At 41.6% G+C, this 19996-nt stretch overlaps 1 protein-coding gene across 4 annotated transcripts in view; it reads left to right on the forward strand.

The window, feature by feature from the left end:
- The first annotated feature begins 12253 nt into the window (after window positions 1-12253).
- TRDMT1 (tRNA aspartic acid methyltransferase 1) overlaps window positions 12254-19996 on the forward strand; it is a 29642-nt gene continuing 21899 nt past the window's right edge. The window contains exon 1 of one of the 4 annotated variants that reach the window (XM_037387158.1): window positions 12254-12340. Coding sequence is in view for 1 of the 4 variants with exons in the window: in XM_037387153.1 (XP_037243050.1) it covers window positions 12425-12488 (64 nt within the window). In the remaining 3 variants the exon portion in view is untranslated. The other 3 variants (XM_037387153.1, XM_037387155.1, XM_037387157.1) reach the window with 3 other exon arrangements.

The following is a 19996-nucleotide window of genomic DNA, read 5'->3' on the forward strand; positions in this document are numbered from 1 at the left end:
CGGATGGTATATTACTGAAAAAGCTGCGATCGGGTTCTTGCTCTTGGATGTGATCCTTCCGGTAACTGGGATAGTGGCAGGCTTGATTTTAAAATAGGTTTGTTTCTGAGCTGTTGTACCCAGCAGACTTTTGCTATCAATTTCAGTAGGCATGTGAGCAGAGTCTCAAGAAAGCATCTAAATAGCAACATGATAATTATTCATTAGACATGACCCACAAATATCCTATGTGTGTAGCACCGAAGGCCAGACAAGAATCCCAGTGTTTCAAGAGCAATTTTATTATGAAAATGAGGCTACCAGCAGTAGAGAAGAATAATGTAGATGGTACAAGGCAACAGCAGTGGTGTAAAATGTAACACAGAAAGACTCTGACCAAGTAGCAGCAGATTGTTTTCAGTATGAATGCAGAAGGTGTTAACGGGAGATGACAGAATCCCTGTTGTTTAGATAATTTTAAATTTGAGTGGCCAAAGCACAACTCATATTCTCTAACCCTCCACTGACACATCAGGTAGGGGACACCTTTTTCTTCTTTGCTATGGGAAGTGGCAGATGCAACATAGAGGTAGTATCTAATGTATTATTTCAGCACTTATGGGATGCAAAACCACCATTGGTTTTTAATTTGTAACTTGCAGTCCTGCAGAAGTAAATACCTTCAGTGGAATTCCTGATAAATGTGAACACAAACAGTGGGCAGAGGGAAAGGTACTCTTCACCCCCCAATTCCCAGTAAAATCAGCTATTGTACTTCAGGTATTGTACCTTACAAGGCAGAATTGAAGCCCATATAATTCATTAAGGATTTTTTTTTTTTTTTTAAGGAAAATGTGCTTCAGTTCCATTCTGATTACAACCAGAACTACAGGAGTGCAGTTTGTGGATGTAAATGTATGTTCTTGAGGTTTTAATTACCTCTATTCACTGAAGCTTAGGCAACCACATGAAGCTGACAAGGTTGAGCCACTGAAGTGCTTGCAGCGTAAGTCCTGGGCTACAGCTCATTTCATTCACCTACTGAATAACAGGCAGAGGTCACATGGCATTCCTGAGGCCAAGGGTACCGCAGCCCAGCCTGGATGCTGTTGTGCTGTCCAGCCCTCTGAGGGCTCTTTATTTAAGCCATCAAGTTTGAGCTGTAAGCCTTTGTGAGCCCTGGCACAAAAGTACACACTACTTCTATGAGCAGGCAAAAAAGTAAACCAGCCCATAACCAACAGCCTCACAGATTAAAGATGCTTTAGCAGATTGCTGGTTTCTTGAAGCTGCATTGTGCCCAATCTGTTTTTCCTAACAGAGCACAGCTTACTTACAGTGCACAAAACCTTTACAGGCACACACATGCAACAGTCATCCTTTGTTCAGACACTGCTTTGCCCCTAAAATCCAAGGAAGTGTTTGTTTTAGTAAATAAATATGACCACCCCCCATGTTTCAAGTGTTATTTCCATATGTTTATGTCACCGCTGCCATATGTATTCTTGGCCACCTGCCTCATTGCCGTTTCTCACTGTGAAATTTTCCTAGAAATGTTCAGATGCTGTCGGGACTACAATAAACCTTTAAGTGCCTTTTGCTGGTTGACACATATGCGAATTCATAGAGGAAGCTCTTAAGTTTTTTATAAGGCTGTAATAAATTTAAAGCACATTTGCATCCCAAACCCCAAAGGTCTGACCAAACTGGTCTCTTGAAATGCAAAAAGATTTCCACAGTGCTTCTCAGGAAAGAGTCCACCTTAGTGTAGCCATAAAAGTCACGGAGAGTGTACTTCTCTGAATGGAAATGAAACCACAGTAATCAGTCTAATTTTAAGGAAAGTGCTAAGGGACTCTCAGAGACTATGGTTGGTCAGGATCTTGACCACTTCTTACAAGAAGAACAGACAGCTAATAGCATCACTAAACACCACGTTTTCATAAACTGTTAGTTGTTGCCTGTGTTGTTTGTTGTCACGCCTTCATTTGCAATTCCAGCATGCAGTCAGGTAGCTGCCCGGTCAGTTTGTAATGTCACTTGTCTCTACAGAGGTAGATCAGACGTAAGCCAATGGCACTCGTAAAGAACAAAGTAGGTATTTTTATCAATAGCCTTTCAGTCCACACTGTAAAATCTATTTTGGCATTTTTTTGGCTTTTTTCCAGATAATTGATGTATTGATTCACTGCCAAGAATGAAATACAGAATTAAGCCCTAGAAGTGTAGCAAAAAATATTGGATTGTTGTGTAACTTTCATTAAAGGGAAAATCTGTGTCCTTTGGGAGAGGGGTACAGATGCCTGAATAGCTTTATACTAGAAATTTGTTGCACTAAAAAAAGTCTTCATAATAGTAAGAATTTCTCTGATCTTTTTGCAAAAATATCTGTTGGTCTGAAAACATCACTGAGAAGACTGGCATTCCCCTTTTCCTTTTTTTTTTTTTTTTATTTGCCATTTCATTTAAGCAGTAAGAAATGAGGGAAATTTAGTCCAAATATTGAATGTGCTTTCCAGTTATTATAGACCTTGACTAAACAGATGTGAATGCTTTCTTTAATCAGATTTATGCAGTTTTAGTAAAGTTTCTGTTTCCAGGAGGTCTAAAATGACCCATAAATATTAAATACCCAGGAAAAACATCCTGCTATGCAAATGCCATCACTTTTGTTGTCTGTCACTACCATACAGCAACCTTAAGCCCTGGCACGCATGGGACCATAAAGACATTCCTTCACACTTCCCCTGCTCCATGAATATTGAACAAACTCCAGGCAAAAGGGACCCGCTTTAACATGAAGATATTAAAGACTCTTAACGTCCTACAGACAACTGAATAGGGACTCTCCATAATGCTCAGCCACAGCAAGAGCTGTGGTCCATCGCTTGAGTGAGTGCTGTTAGTCTGAAAGAACACTTCCTCCTTTCAGCCGTGGTCTGAAAAGGCTAAGATTACTATGGTTTTGAAAACAGGTTTGTTTCCAAAAAGCAGATTCTGGCTGTAAATCTTCAGCTGGGGCCAGTCCCTCCCTTTAGCTGGGAGCTAAGTGTAGTGAGGCTAAAGTGTCCCCCAGTTTCCAAGAAAGGCCAGCGCATCCAGGGAAGAACTGATTTTCCTGAACCCAGAGAATATGTCTCCCTGCACGCTGCCTGGGAGAAGCTGATTTGGGTTTTTGAATACCACGGGGCTGCACAACATCAATGTCCATGCACTGAAGTCTCCCCTTGTGAGTAACTTCCATGACTAATTATGCTCTTAAAGAAATTGGCAAATTCTTCTATGAAATTTATTTTTAAAATGATGTTGCCTACTGTCATTGCTAGTGTTGCAATGCCTATCAAACTGCTGTGACTAGCTGCTGATTTTTTCAAGGAAATGACTAGGCTCTATACTCAAAAGTAACCAAGTCTCTCGTCAATATTAAATTTTAATGTAAAATGAACTATATAAACTGGCAGGGGTTTCATCACTAGGGAAGTGTTTTGAGCGTGACTCATGCCGCCCAGTTGCATGACTTACATTTCCAAAAATTATTACTGTCGTGCATAAAGTTCCCCTCTACTATGGTTTCTAATTTCCAGAATAGGACATTTTCTGTATCAAATTAGGATGTTTCTGTACCAAAGCAGGTACTCATTTCCAAAGCCAGTACAGCCCTCTGCCCCAAGTCCCATGGGTGTCTCAATCACGATGCACAGTTCTTGCAACACAGGAAAAAGAAAGAAGTTTTTCAGCTCTATTATAGGTATAGCAATTTATTTAATCCATCCCTTAAACAGAAACAAAAAAAAAAAGGATGACAAACTGTACACTTCATCTCTCCCACTTCGCTTAATACCAATAGCACTGACTGCTGAATGTCAGCATATGTTTAGCAATGACTGGGACATAAGGACAAGGTTTTACAAACTGACATGAGGTTTGGCATGGTTTGAGGCCCAATGCTCAGTCTGAAAATCTTTAAGCAGAACTAATTTCCAGAATACACAAAGTCACTTAGTCTTGATTTGGGTGCCCAAAAATAGATATTCTGAAATTTTAGCTCTCCACTGTCCTTGTTTCATAAAATTTGTATTTTGCCAAAGACCAATGTTCAAGCATCATGATAGGCACTTTATAAAGACCGTTTAACTTAAATATCAGATAAAGGATTTTGATTTATAGTCGGCTTAAGCTTTCAGTAGGATCTATGTAAAATGTTGTGTAATGTGTGGGGCTTCTTTCTGTCCTTTGCCACATTGCTGACTTCGCTATTTCGACCTTGCTCAGTGCTCAGTTGCTATTCCTGCAGTAAGCTGTTGGCACAGGCAGAAGCCAACAGCATGGATGAACATTCATTTGTCACATTACAATGGGAAGCCATAATATTAATTTGTCTGGGATTGCTGTTTTAAATTTTGAGATTGCAAACCTTTTCAAAGATGATTCATCCATCCATCCATTCTCTCTTTTGGAAAAAGCTAAAAGAAGCGATTCTAGTACGTCATTAATGAACCCTGTGAGTTAGACATTTACTACTTCTTTTTGGCCAAGCTTTTTTCAAAGCAAACTGCTTAAAGAGCTCCTCTAGCCAAAAAACAATTAAAACTGAGGAGTGATTTCATTCTTCTCTCTTCCCCAGTTCCATTACTTACACAAAGCATAAATAGCATAATGTTTCCTTGCCATGATATACCAGGAAATGATGATGTTCGTTCTGAGGAAGAGGCAGGACACAGCAATGGAATCGTTAATTGCGTGCAGCAATTGTTCCCTTCTTCCTTTGAGATGCTCAGGCCAAGCAGAACTACCAGCTCCTTGAGGGCCAAGTTTTTTAGTGGATTCCTCAGTCCAAGTTCTTGTGCCAAATCCTGGGTTCCAATGAGACTCATAAACTGAGCGTACATTGTGTTAGCCATTCTGGGGTTAGTTGGCTCCTTGCAAAGGAAGGGGCAGCGGCGCACACACCCCAAAGGTGAGAACACTGAGTTTCTAAGATGAGCTATTTTTACATGCCAGCTCTATGCCTATTTTTCAAGCATAAATGTACTTTGTCCAGTTGGGATTAAGGAGGGAAGATGATCCAAATTTGAGCTAATAGTACGCATAAAATATTGTGGGCTACAAGGAACGGAGTGGAAAGTGTATTAAATATGTGTACAGCAGATGGTGCATATGGCTGGAGAAGGAAGAGAGCAAATACCTGGAAGAGTGGAGGCATCCATACTTTTTTTCAGGTGGAAAGGTGCCATGCTTCCCATTACAAAGACAAATTCACTGTCTACCTGAAATTTTCCCTAAGAATTTGGTCTTACATATGGCCATTGGATGTGAAAGCTTTTGCAGGATGACAGGAGGAAGGACCTAGCAGCTATTTAGGAGCTTTGTAGATGCTTTTGTTTTGCTGACTCTTAGACTTTTGCCAATGTTTGTGGCTGTTTATTTGATAGGGATTGGGCATTTCCCATAAACTCCATGACATGGAAGTTACCAAGCCTACTGTGTAAGTCTGAAACACACCAGGATGAAAAAACATGCAGGTCAGATGTTGATTCTTTCACAGACAGAAGCGTGGTTTACCCTGAATACGGCAATGCCACCGTCCTACAATTGTATTCTGAAAATAATCAGCTTCTGTGGTATCAAGTTGAGCTACATCCTGCAGATGAAGGACATAATACTATTGTACTACAATATACATGATGTCTGGACTAGTAATGAGAATTATGCACAGTATAGGTTAATTAATTACTTGAGTTCAATTATTTTAGTTTTGGAACAACTGTGCCCTATACCATAGGAGATGAGTGCTACATCTGACTTGGCACTGTAACTGGAATGAAATCATCCTCAGGGACTTAATCTGACATTGCAGGGTTCCTGACAGACAATTCCAACAATTTCCCATTGTGTTTCTCTTAAGAATTATGTAAAACATGTTTGCTGGAGTCTTAAATCAGCCCAACTCCCTACAGCTGAATATTGACACTGCCAGTCCATACTGGCATATGTCTTGTGCAAGATTTCTCTTCTTCAGAAACAACTATTTTAGGCTTTCTTGACCCATTTAGGTTTGGCTTATTGGGGCTTCTTTCTCCAGACTGTCTCAGCAAAAATAACATTTTAAATTCATAGCCATTTTTCTAAAAAAAGTTTTGTTTCAACTTTAGGAAAACCCAAAGCTTTTTGTTCTTAGTTGAGGCAATACTTAATTGAAGGAACAGACCCCAAAAGACCTAGCAGCCAAAAGAGACACTTCCCTATTTAAGATGGGATTTTTTGCAGAATAACTTTTCAATTTATTCTGCATTTCAGTTTATCCTTACAAGACCTCATGACTTCTTCAATACTGTGCTTTTCTATAGACTATTTTCCAAGAGACTTTCTGGTAGAAAAGAGCTATGTCCCAGCTGCTAAGCTTTAGTGTTTTGGTATGCTTGACAGACATTTGTAGACACATCCAAAGTGAGAAAGAAAATATCTACAGTGCAATCACTTCTGTAATTACAGTTCCTAACGTGTATCAAATAGCTTTAAATTACCTTTAAACTCATTTGCAAACTGCCAGCAATATAGCCAGAGTGGACCTCTGTGCTGCCCAGGCACCAAGTAGTCAGCTTCTTTAGCAGATTTTATGGTACTTACTGTGTGCAATTGTGGTTTACCTCACTTCAAGACAGCTCAGCAAGTCCACAGTTACAGCTCTGCTGAGGCTGCGTTAAAGATTTTCTTTCTCTGGAGGAAACACCCTACTACTGAAATCCTACCACCATGGTGACCAGCATAAGAGATCTCATTTCCTGTGCCAACTACAGTCTTAGTCAAAGATTAAACTCATCACATGGGACTGAATGAAAAAACAAGGTTTCAGCAGAGACTGTACTCTTTAAAAAGACAAGTCTGCGGTGTACAAAATCTTTAGGTGATACTAGACAACCTAGTGAGCAAAAGTCATAACCAACACCAACATTCAGCTACAAGTCTTTCTCAGTCTGCACACCATAGACTGTGTAAATCACATAGGGATGTCGGGGGTGAAAATTCCTGCCTTAAGCAAAAAGGTAAGAGACACATCCAGGCTCACCATCTGCACTCTCATTCTTTTTCTTTCCTTTTCCTCATTTCTCTCTCTCTCTCTCTCTCTCTCCCTCCCTCCCTCCCTCCCCCCTCTCTCCCTCTCTCTCCCTCCCCCCCCCCCCAAGAGAGCAGCAGGCACCACACTGTTTTACCCTGCCCCTGTGAGCTGGGATCTCCCACACCATTACCTCATCCTGCTGAAGCAGCTTGAACTGATCCCCCCTTTAACAAGGCCTGGCTCCGTGCCTGCTGTCACCCGTTTCCTGTGACCCTTCAAGGGTCTGATTGAAAACACATTTGTTGCAGCAGCAATCTTTTGGCTGACTGCAGCTGGCCTTACAGAGCTCAGAGTCTGTTTTGTTCAGTCCAGTGGAGGTTTCATAAGTATTTTTTGGTTTGTTTGGTTTTTGGTGGGGTTTTTTTGGTTGCTTTGCTTTGGTGTTTTTGTTGGGGTTTTTTGTTACTAGCCTTTTTTATCCTTTATTTTTTTGGTCAAGCACTGGAATGTGTAAGTACAACAAGAAAGTCAGTAACATTATGTAAATATATGTGTCTCATCCAGCCAGCACGACTGCTGCAAGCCAAACAAAACAAACAGGCCAGATTTATTTAGATTTAAATTTATTTAAACCAGAAAAGTAAAGATTAGAGAAGCAGTGTCTTTTTATTCCTTATTCCCTGTCCCTACAGAGTCTATGCATAGACTTTGCATAGAAAATAAAATCCTGAAATGGAGAGATTAATAAATTTGAAAAGAGAAAGGTTAAAAATGTTTGTGTCTGATGACTGTTTCAAATAATTTCAGCTACATAAATTTCCCCTGTACAGAGTTCTTAGAAACACATTGGGAGAGGCTAACAAACCTGGTCTGATGAGGGTTTCATTTCTAGTCTTGCAGATGCGTGGCATTATAAATGAAAATTGTAGGCTTCATCAGCCACACTGGCATGGCCCAGCAGGCTTCCCAGAAATACCACATCTGTGGCTGACAGCTACCTTTATCGAGCATCACTTCAGCAGAAATCAAGTCTGATAAATTCCCTCCTGAAACATTCCAGATCGATTTTGATAAACTGCAAAAGGTTTTCAGTTTCATTAGTAACCTACTGGGCCAGTGGTTATGGAAACAGTAATTTATGCTAGACACTCTCAGTGAATTTTTTCAGTTTGGTGATTGCATTGCAAGGGTATGAAGTGCCTCACATTCTTTCCTAGCCACAGTGATTTCTGACCCAGAACGAGAGCTTCCATTCTAGACAGCTGAGATGTCTGTATACTCTTCCTGAACCTCACTTAGGTATTTAGTAGGTTATACCAGACATTTGGGCACAAGAAGCATTGTTGTTCAGCTGTCAACATTAGCATTTGCCTGTATTGAAATTTTGGCTGATAACTGTGAATGTACTTTTAAACGTCTGGTGTATCAGAGGTGTTTCTTGCTCTTTCTCCATTTTTTTTTTTAATAAAGAGGACATAATCACTTCACAGCTACAGATCTACTAGCTTCCATTACCTAGCCTTATGTTGAGGGGGTTACATTCAAAGGAAACTTCAAGCAATTTATACGGCTGTGGTATTGTGGCATCAGTAAACCCCTGTGACATGCACTGCAGACTGGCAACCTCCTGCGCACAGCCAGGTGCAGGCAGAGGCTGTGCTGGTATGTTCGTCTGCTCTGCTGCAGATGGGAGGGCAGCGAGAAGAGTTACATGTGACTGCAGAAGCCTTGAGATGCCTTTAAAATATTTTGTGTGCATTTGTTGCTGGTGTGAATTACAGAAACACAACAGTGAAAATATTTCCTTCTTACTTTGAGGACAAGAGTATATGGTCCAGTCATAGTTTGTAATTTTACCTTTCAGTTGCGAAGTACACTGCAGAATCTTAAGGCAGTGGTTTTCGCATGCTTCTGTGATGTTGTTTGGGAGAATTGATAATTGTAACATTTTTAACAATTCTAAAGCATTTTAAGAGAGAATATAGAGAGAACAAGAGAAAATACTGCAGGAGTTTTGTTTGCGTGTTCCTCTTACCACATGTAGCTGTTTCACTGGATATGTGTATCGGTTACCAAGGCAACAGTTTCAGATCTAGCATGATTACCTGTATCATACCACTCATCAGAGATGTGGGCAAACTTTAGAAACTTCTACATTGAGGAAATGCTGCTAGTTGCTAGGAGGTAGGAGTTTTCAGCAACTGTCTCAATGAAAACGCTATCACGTACTTATGTCAACAGCTTTAAAGATGTCATTAAATGATCAGTTTGCTTAAAATATGTTTTACTGTAAATAGAGTGAAGAAAATAGCTACTTCATCAATGTGTTTTCATAGTTATATAGTTGTACTTATTTAGAATAAACAATATCTTTTTAGAAAAGCCTATCAATTGTTATTTAAAGCAAGCTATGTTGTTAAGCCATAACTGAAACAGCTCATATGTCCTAAAAAATGTTAAGAGTCCAGAGGTGGACACTGGACTTCAACTCTGTTACTAGTCTCCTTTGTTAATCAAATCAACTGTTCATTGACATTTGCAGGAATCCAATCCATCCTATATGCATGGTGCAGAGAAAGAAGGAGCTGTCACAACACCCAAATTTCAGTAAGTCAGAGAGATCCAGTTGGGAAATTTTGCAGTCATGTGGCTGCTTTGGAGTCACAAGACAAAGAGTGAGCAACTGTTTAGCTTGCCCCATGGCAGTGGCAGCATGTCTTAGCAAGATTTTCTGAGTTAGGTATGGACAATCGCTTTCACAGGGCTAATCCTCTCTCAGCAATCATTCAGCTTTTCTGTAAGCATAAAGATATGAGTGGCCATGGACCCTGGCACTTCTCGGCCATTGCCCGTCTCTGAAATAAGCAGCATACCTTAAATACTACTGTGTAAGGCCTGATCCAAAAAGTATGTTTATTGTTATGCTGACTTCACATTTATAAAGGGAATAGCACTAAAAGTAACTGTTTCCAGATTCCCTGTTTTCATTTTGGTCCTTTTCACAGCTGTCAATTAATAATGAGAAGCAGGTTAGGGTAGACAGTTACACAAAATTATAAAACTGATACTCTGGCAGTTGTTTAAAAATGAGCACTAGGGAAATTTTGGTGTTTCCCATTCTTTGCAAAAAAGAAGCCAATAAAATCCTAACCTAGTTTATTGATTTCTTTGTTGCCAGAGCGGAGGCGTGTTGATCAGATTCTCTTTACTGCACTGGTGGAGGAGGTGAATGGAGGATTTCCCCTGAGCAGCCAGTGTTCTACTGCCACTAGTATAGAGACTACGCTGCTGCTTTCTCCATGGGACTCCACCTTTCCCATGTATGAATGGCAAGAATACCTTGGAGTCACGGAAAGGAGAGGGGAAATCAGGGCTCAGCTATGCCTCCCTGTCTGATACATGGAAATATTGCTCCTCTGTAGCTTTAATTGCTCCAGGTACTGGGCAGCTCCAAATAAATGAACTGCTCCTGGCTCCCTACAGCTCCCACATATCACAGTATCTAGCATTGCTGTGACGTATAGGTTGCTGAAATAGTAATACAAGGAGCTCAAACATTCATCAGCTTTACTAATTTCAGCTGCCTTTTTCTTTACCCTCACTTTGCATCTGTATTTTGAAGGGGTCCTACTGAGATGTATCTTCTTAGCTGAGAACAACCCTACTTTTTGTAGCCACCTTCATCATCCTGAACCCTCTTCTTGAGAGGCTTCGCCATCTTTGTCCCATGACTGTTTTCTTCAGATGGTATATTCCCCTTATTGCTATGCCATGTGATTCACTCACCTTTCTGAGTTCTCTGTCAGCCATCTGTGCAAGCAACCTGCCTTACCACTCGTTGCAATGTGTGCTGCTCTCCTCTGGTACCTTGGCTGTTGCACTTCCTTTCAGAAATTCTAGAAGCAGACCTTGGACTTCTTGTTTTAGTCATCTGCTTACTCCCATGGCTGACAAATAAAGCACCAGCCCCTGATTCTGATGATGAAGATCCACAGGTGAATGACAGAACTGCTTCAAAAAAGCTGGCAAGGACCAATATTCTTACTTTGAAATTTCGTTTCTAGTTCCACTGTTTTCCACATCCCATATTCTGGAGAAGTATGTTGAAAGGCAGCAGATTTCTCTCTTTTTTGCCCTCCAGTTTCAGCTAAAAATTCTTCCTCCACTGAAAGGCAAGAGGTAGGAGCTACGATGACAGGCTATATGAGGCAGCTTCTAAGGAAAATTAAATATTCCTGAAATCCACTCTTTTTGACAGGTTTCTAAGAGGCTCTGCAAAAATATGATTAACTCAAATTGTAAGAGAAACATGTTCCAGGGTGGTTTTTTTTTGAGGGGTGGTGGTGTGGTTTGTTGTTAGTTTGTGGTTTGGGTTTTTTTAATGTTTCATCTTCACTTTACAATCTAAATCTGCAAACTGAGGCATAGGTGAGTATCTACTTCTATGTGGTGGGTAACACATAATAGTGTGCAAGGTATTTACTCTGGTTGTTACATGTATGTTTGTATGTGTACAAATGCATCTGTCTAACACTTGTTTTAAAAACAAATTACCTTTCACAGACAACAGTGTCTTTAAGTTGCCTCTTCCTTTTCAATTTAGCAATGACAATTTCATAGTGTTGGAGCAAATTAGCACAGTTTCATCAGTTATTTCCTTCCTTCCTGTTCCACCAGCAGTGCAGGCTTTGAAATGACTTCTCAAAAGCATCACTGCACGCTGAAATCACAGAACAGTTGCGCCTGTCAAACTGCCGAGGGCCATTCACATCAGCTGCCCATCTGGACAGCAGGCCAGCACGCAAACCCCCTCAGCAATAAGACCCTTTTGCTGCCCTGCACCCCCTTTCTCTCCTTCTGTCCTGGCTAGGTATAAGCCACCTGAAATTATTTTGGCCTCCAGCCTGCCCTGCTGCCAACTGCCAGGCACGGCCTCCACCTCCCCGCGGGCACTGGCCGCCCGTGGTGGTGCAGGGCCTGAGGCAGGGCAATGGGGCTGGGGGTTTCATCGCTGCCCCCGTGAGAAGCCCTCAGTCACCAGAAGACGTTGACCCCAAGGGACTTCATGGCAGGGAGCGGGCCCTTCTCATCCCTCGCTCCCAAGAGAGCGCAGATTGTAGAGCTGCCGGCCAGCATCTGCCCCACGGCCACCTCAGGGGGCGGCTTCATCTTCCGGGCCCAAGCCCACTTTGGGGTTTAACAAGCAATTAGCAACGCCAGATTAAGCCGCTGCTCCGGGGCCGCGCAGCGGGTGTGGCTGGCAGGGAGCCGGCAGCCCCGAGCAGGACGGAGGAGGGCGGGCAGGTGGGAACGAAAGAGCGGCGGAACGGGCGGGCGGTGTTCGGGGAGGCTGCCGGGAGGGCCGGCCCGGGCGCCGGCTGGCGGAGAATGGCGCCGCTGCGGGTGCTGGAGCTCTACAGCGGCATCGGGGGGATGCACCAGGCCCTGAAAGGTACCGGCGGGCGGCCGCCGCTAGCGCGTCCCGCGGTGTTCGCTGCCGCCGCAGCCCCGCCGTGCGCTCCCCCGGCCGCCGCCTCACTCACCCCCGAGGGCGCCATCTTCTCGGTGGGACCCCGACCCCCGAGGGGAGGCTGTGGAGGGCGCCATCTTCTCGACGGGGCGGGCTAAAATGGCCCCAGGCCTTCCGCAGCCCCTTCCCTGGCCTGGTGCGTCGCCTCCCGCCGCCGTCTTGCACAAGCACCGTGTGGAAGGACGCTGTGGGGTGGCAGGCCTCGTCCCAAGTCCCGGAGGCACAGCCTTCCCCCTCTCCCCCTCTACAGGGGCAGGAAAGCGACCTCATGGCGGTGGGGTTGGTGCTGTGTCGTGGGCCTGCTGGCAGGGGCTGTGTGAGGGCGAGTTGTAAGGATGGTTGGTAACTGGGTTTTGGTTAGAGATGTGTTTGCATTAGGGGTCTGTGGCTGTAAAGTGTGCCGTGCCCAAGTGTTTGTGGCCTGCTGGGTGGCACCAGGTACCCAGGAGCATGTTGGCATGGAAATTAGGGATCTATGTGCATTTTTTTGGCCCATGCAGCTGCTCCTGGGAAGGCTGTGATTTTGTGTTCATAAATACATGCTCTGTTTTCTGTTGACACACCCCTGCTGCAAATGGGATTGGGATCATGCAGACAACACAGGCTGTTAATCAAATTAGCCAGGGTATTCCATAGGTATGCACATAGACTTGGTTATCATGGCACGGAGTTAGGTGAAGAGCTGATACATGATCCAATATGAGCCTGACTGTATGTGGTTGGTATAACATTTTATAAATATGAAAACTGAATATGGAATTTGATCTGGCATAGAGAGTTTGTGCTAGACCATGTGCCCAGGTGAGTGATCTGGTACAAGGAACCTGGAGCGCAGTTTACTTTATTGTTAAAGCATGACTTGGGTGGCCTAAAGCAAGTCCTATAGATTTTGTGTGACGACTTCCCCAAATAAAAAATTGAGCCAGGGCCTTTGATTTCTTTTGTAAAGTACCCTGGGCCTTGTTACTTTCAAGTCCAGGTTTCAACACAAATTTGTATAAGAGTCACCATAATAATATTAATTGTAACTACAGTCCTTCAATACTTCAGCTTTCATAAGCATTAGCCTCCATTATATCCTATAATAGGGAGTGTTGTCACAAAAACATCAGGTAAAAACTCCCCTTATCTTGTTATTTTTCCAGGAACTGTGTAATATTAAAAGTTGTGCTTACAGAGTAGAGTCTGTTTAGCATAGTTATTTAAAACATAATCATAACTGGGAGTGTGGCATTTTTTCTATTAATTTTTACTTGAATGTGTATATATTTTATATATTTGTAATATACAAAAATACACAACATACTGAAATAGCGAACTGCATTGTTACTGTAAATAAACCTAAGCATCTGTTATAAGGATGCATTTTCCTTATTCCCAGAGACATTCTTAAAATATTAAGAGTTAAATACTTCTTTGTATGGAACTGCAGATTCAGGATTTCTTGTGGAATGAGAAGAGGGTATTATACACTGTGTATAGTGTATATAGCTGTAATGGTAACACTGCTTTGCTAGTAGTCTTGTTTCTGAAGTGTTGGGGAACTGTCTGCATGTTATAGACAATTTCTGTATTTCTATAGAAAGTGGACTGGTTCCTGAAACAGCCTACACCATGGTCCTTCACTCAGCTATTTGTCATGTGTTGGTGTGTATATGTATGTAACACATTTTTACTGAATATGATCTAGCTGTGTTCTTAGCATGCTCATAATAGATGTCTTGTGGATGATCAGCAGCATGCTGCAAGAGTTAAACTGATACACTCACTGAGTGATGCCCCAGTGGCAAGTCACTGTTCACATGAAGGCTTGAGATCATATAGCATCTTTATATATCCTGTAGTTGGGGTGATGAAGGAATGGCTTGTATGGGTGTACTCTTCACAGGGTAAAAAGCTGGCTGGATGGCCAAGCCGAAAGAATGGCAGTAAATGGAGTTATATCCAGCTGGCACTTGGTCACAAGTGGTGTTCCCCAGGGCTCAGTATTAGGGCCAGTCCTGTTTAATATCTGTGTCAGTGATCTGGACAAGGGGATCGAGTGCCCCCTCAGCCAGTTTGCAGAGGACATGAAGCGGGGGGAGTGTTGATCTGCTGGGGGGCAGGAGGCTCTGCAGGGGGGTCTGGGCAGGCCGGGCCCATGGCCGAGGCCAGTTGTAGGAGGTTCAACAGGGAGAAGTGCCGGGTCCTGCACTGGGGGCACAACAGCCCCACGCAGCGCTACGGGCTGGGGAAGGGTGGCTGGGAAGTGCCTGGTGGGAAATGACTTGGGGGGGGGCTGGTTGACAACCGGTGGAACATGAGCCAGCAGTGTGGCCAAGAAGGCCAGTAGCGTTCTGGCTTGTATGAGGAACAGTGTGGCCAGCAGGGCTGGGGAAGTGACCGTCCCCCTGTACTCAGCACTGTTGAGGCTGCACCTCAAACACTGTGTTCAGTTTTGGGCACCTCACTGCAAGAGGGACCTTGAGGTGCTGGAGCGTGTCCAGAGAAGGGCAACGAAGCTGGTGAAGGGTCTGGAGCACAGGTCTTATGAGGAGCGGCTGAGGGAACTGGGGGTGTTTAGTCTGGGGAACAAGGAGGCTCAGGAAGCATCTTACTACTTTCTACAGCTGCCTGAAAGGAGGCTGTAGGCAGGTGGGTGTTGGTCTCTTCTCCCAGATAACAAGCAACAGGACAAGACAACCTCAAGTTGTGCCAGGGGAGGTTTAGATTGGGTATTTGGAAAAACTTTTTCACTGGAAGGGTGGTCAAGCGTTGGAACAGGCTGCCCAGGGTGGTGTTGGAGGTGTTTGAAAAATGTGTAGATATGGCACTTAGGGAGATGGTTTAGTGATGGACTTGGCAGTCCTGGATTAACAGTTGAACTTAATGATCTCAAAGGTCTTTTCCAACCTAAATGATTCCATGAATTAACATAACCCCATATATTATTTCCTGAAAGGGTAAATTTATTGAAGTTTCTGAACTTGCTAAACAGAACTGCATCAGTTTCAGTGCATGTTGTAATGTCTGCTCTTTTCAGGCAAGCAGTCAATTTGAATAAAGAGGGTTCTATACCATTTGCAATGACTTAGGTATTTAATGACAGGTCATTATATAAAACTGGTTTTAATGAATTTTATTACATTCAGGAATACTGATATAGTCAGGCATTTTGATCCTTTCTGCTGATTTCTCTTTTAAAGTCTCTTAGACATCTGTGTTCAGTTTTCTTGCAGTTTATAAAGGAACAAGGTAAAGTCAGGGGGAACTTAAGTGTTTGGTTTTATGTGGAAATCAAAGAGAAAAAAGTGAACATTTCTCTGTAATTAATTTAGTAATAGGGTTTCTTATGTGTTTTAGGCCTATATGTGTATGTGAAACTATACAACTTGAAAGTATCTCTGATACAATTTTTTTGATATCATTTAGCAAATGACAGATTGTTTGGCATCTTCTGTTTAGATCGAGTATGCAAATACTAGAAGACGGGTTTTTCCCATATAAATATGAAGCTTGAAAGCAAGCCCTCCGTAAATGAGATACATGAGAGACGAATAATTTGAATAATACTTTTTATTTTCTTGGTGTGGTTCCTAGTGATTCTATATGGCCAAGAAAAATAATAGGAACATGTAGGAAAGAGAGGGAGCATGGAGTAGTACTTCAGTGGCAGCACCCCAGGAAAGCTACTTGTTCTGCAGCTCTGGGCAGTTCTGGCTCAGTGTTGTTTCCTGGGCATGTTATGTAGCCAGTTTTGTGGCCAGTTATATCTAGCAGAGCTGGTCCAACTTTCTACTTTTCTGTGAAATGGTCAGTGTTTTCAGTTGGCAAATAGGCATTTTCCAGGACATCTGATCCTGCGTTTTCTAATTTGAAGTCCTTTTTGGCTGTGATCTTTCATAAACTTAGGATAGCATATACTTGAGCTTGTAGGATGAGGATGTTCATTGTTTTGGCAGCTGCCATTAAAGTAGAATGCATTTGGTGCCAAATAGCATGCAATTGGTTTTGAAATTGTCCTTGCCTACAGTAAGAAATAATTGAATTATAATAAGATCATGGAAGTTTATACTCTCTTACAGTATATCTCTGTTAACAGTACATAGTTACATAGTTGAATCAAATTCTTTTTTATAGTGAAAAGAAGGCTGTTCCTGAATTTCAATTTCAGTCCAAAACTGAAAAAGAAAAATCTTGGGAGTTGTCTAGCTTTGTGTCAGTACTTCAGCTGTAGATAATTCAGTATATGTAGAATTTATAGTTTTAAATTCTGAATGCTTTGTAATAGTATTTTAAGTTTAACAGCAAAGACATGCAAAAGGATATAATTTAGAAAGTTGAGCTTGATTAAGGTTAGAAGTCAGTGAGTCTTCATATATTCTTGAAAGACTGAGGCACCTAAGAGATGGGAGTGCATTTCTTCCTTCTTCCCACCCTGTACTCCAAACTGCGAGATTTATAAAGGTCAATGTTTAGATCATATGTGTCTAAACCTATGATACTTTATATATATGTGTGTGTGAACGTATTCTTTATATATGTGCAGAGTTTCTGCAGTGAAAAAGTGTCCTATTTTTAGAAAATCTGTGGCTACAAATTCATTTCCTCAGCAACTTCTGATCAACAAACAGCCTGCGCTTCATTCCCAACCAAAACAAACTTAACTGGTTTATTAATTTAGGCAGTTTTCCCATGAAAAATGGGTTCCAGGTCTCTGCCACAAGTGCTTGTAATTGCCAGGTCACTGAAGAAAGTCCTTGTGCATGGAACATGAAAGGACATCTTTTAAAATACCATAATTTTGTAATGATAAAATTGGTGATATTTTTCCTCTGCAATTGTTATATTTCAGTTTTACAGAGTAAGAATTTGAGTCTCTAATACTCTGTTATCTCTATTTATTTTATTTTATTATCTCTCTGAATTACACAGCACAATAAACTGCTGTGCATAATGACACTGAGCATAGCTATCTTATGAGGAGAGACAAAGGAGACAAAACTGGCAAGCAGCTTTAAGATTCAGCACAATGCAAACCAAAAATACTGCTGGTTAGAGCAAGTTTTTACACCTTAACTCATTTAGATGTAATGATTTTCTAAAATATAGCCCTGTGTAGCACAGGATAGTGCCAGTTGTGCTGTAATGTGAATTTACATATGGCTGAACAATTTATATGGCTGAACATGAACAAATTCTGTTCGGTGAAAAAAGTTGCCAAGTATCCATGGCAGGAAGCAAGTATCAACTTTACTGATAGTCATGTTGACTGTAGCCATGGGCAGTTCAGCATAATCATTTCAGCCAAGAGCTGACAATGTAGAAATGAAATCTTTGCTCTCTGTTTTAAAAGGAAACAGGACTGACAAAACATGTGACTAATCTTCCCTTTTCCGTCTGTTTCCATATACCTGTTAGAATAGACAACTATTCTGGCTCTGGTTTTCCAATATGCTCAGTTCTGCCAGGCTCTGCCCTTGGTGTAACACCATGTATTTCATGTGCTTTGCTGACATTGATGATTCTATTACCAAAGTACAGTGGTGAATATAAACAGATCTATGTTAATTTTAAGGTCTGCTAGAAACACATGACAAAGGAATCGATTCTGAAGAGGAAAAGGACGGATATTGTAATGTCAGAAATATTATTTGTGTGTTAGAAGATGACACCCTTTGGGTTTGTTTTTTTCAAAAGAGAAGCTAATGCAGGCATCCTGTCTTCCTTTGTTTCAAGTGCCACACCTTCCAGTCATTACAGCAGTGTCCCTTTCACTCAGGTGACTACTACATAGCTGAAATGGCTCATAAGTATTGTCTGTACAACAAAATAGAGAATTGGGACCCAAAGTTTGATTGCTCCTTAGGCAATTTAAATAAGTCAGTTTCTGTTATTTGGATCTAGAGGTTTTGAGCCTGAAGTGCAAAATCAGTACTTTCCTCATAGGGTGTTACAAATTTGAGTTCTGCCAAGAGAATTACCATCTAGTCTGCCTAAAAATAAGCCATAGCACCTCCCTCATAACTTCCCCATCGTGTCTGTGGCTTCCTTTTGAGCTACAACATCTTGTTCAGAAATGCAAAGTCTCTGTTCAAAAACCATGGTGTTGAGGAATATTGCAAATCAAGTATTCTAGCAGCTACTTATTTTCACTTTAAAAATGTGTATTTTTTTTTCTTTAGTCTGCATGAAATTAAGTTTTCTGCATAGTTGTTCTCTCAAATGGCTGTGTTTTGAAGATTGGATGTGCTTGTTTGGGGAAGAAAAAGTTTCCAGAGCTGTGTCTGTTTCTGTATTGAAGTTCAGCTATATATTTTGGGGAGTTGATTCAACATCTCACTAAGTCAGCAATTCAGGGGCATTTTCATATTCCTGAGTTGCTTTTGTGCCTTTTGTCAGTGGGGATAGTTAAACACGGTCTTGATTCTGTTTTTTTAGATTCTGCTTTCAGTCTTTTTTATGTTACATTCCTACAGTCATATTCAAGTCATAAATTTATATTTATGTAGCAAAATGGAATATCACTGTTTGACATCAAAGTTATTTTAATTTCAGGAGAATTTATTTTTAAATGTTTCATTTTCTCATTGTTTGAAATTTACACAAGCTTTTCTTTGTTAGGTTGGATGTGTGAGATCTGCTTGTCTGCTCAAGCTCCTTCATGCGTTTCCAGGGTATTTCCACACAAATATGCTTAATCAGCTTTTAGAGGGAGTCTGTTCTGTAACAGGAACTCCCAAGTGAGCCACAGCTTTTGAGTGAAAAGGAGGAGAAGCTTTGAAAAAATTATCGGGCCTTTGAAATGAGAAGAGAGGATGTCAGGTGGAATAGTTCAGGAAAAGTTCCTGCCCCTTTTCCATGCAGGTTAACATCTCTGGTTTAGACAGAGCATTGTATTGCAAGGGGATTCAATAAATTACTATTAGCTGTGTACTCTCTTTCACTATTTCCAGGCATTTGGGCCTGTGAAGTCCCTTGATACAAATCCTCAGTATTTCTTTTTTCTTGTGTGTGTGCAGGGAGAGATTGGATTGATGGTAGCAAAAAGGATGAACATCTGAATCATGAGTTGTGAGAGAAAGCATGTTCCCTGTCAGTTGTCATTTTTAAACTATATGTTCAGTTAGATAATGATTTGAGGTTCCTGATTTTTTTTTTAAGCCCCCCCCCCCACCCCCACCCCCCCCCCTTTTCTGGAGTGCCTGGAACATGCAGTAAGGATCAGCTTGTCAGGTCAACATGGTTTAAAAACTGAAAGAGTAAGTGAGAAAAGCAGTCTCTTAAACAGTACTTGAAATTTGTTCCCATTACTTAGGTGTTGCCGCTTTGTTTTAAGAAGATGAAAGTGTTGGTTCTTGAATATACTTGCAAATTGAGACAGTCAACCTGCTACCACAATGTTCTTTTCACGCTAGATGTCAGTGTTAACATACCTGTTTTGTAATCCC

The sequence above is a fragment of the Falco rusticolus genome, chromosome 4 (assembly GCF_015220075.1).
Source record: "Falco rusticolus isolate bFalRus1 chromosome 4, bFalRus1.pri, whole genome shotgun sequence".
NCBI classification, from domain to species: Eukaryota; Metazoa; Chordata; class Aves; order Falconiformes; family Falconidae; genus Falco; species Falco rusticolus.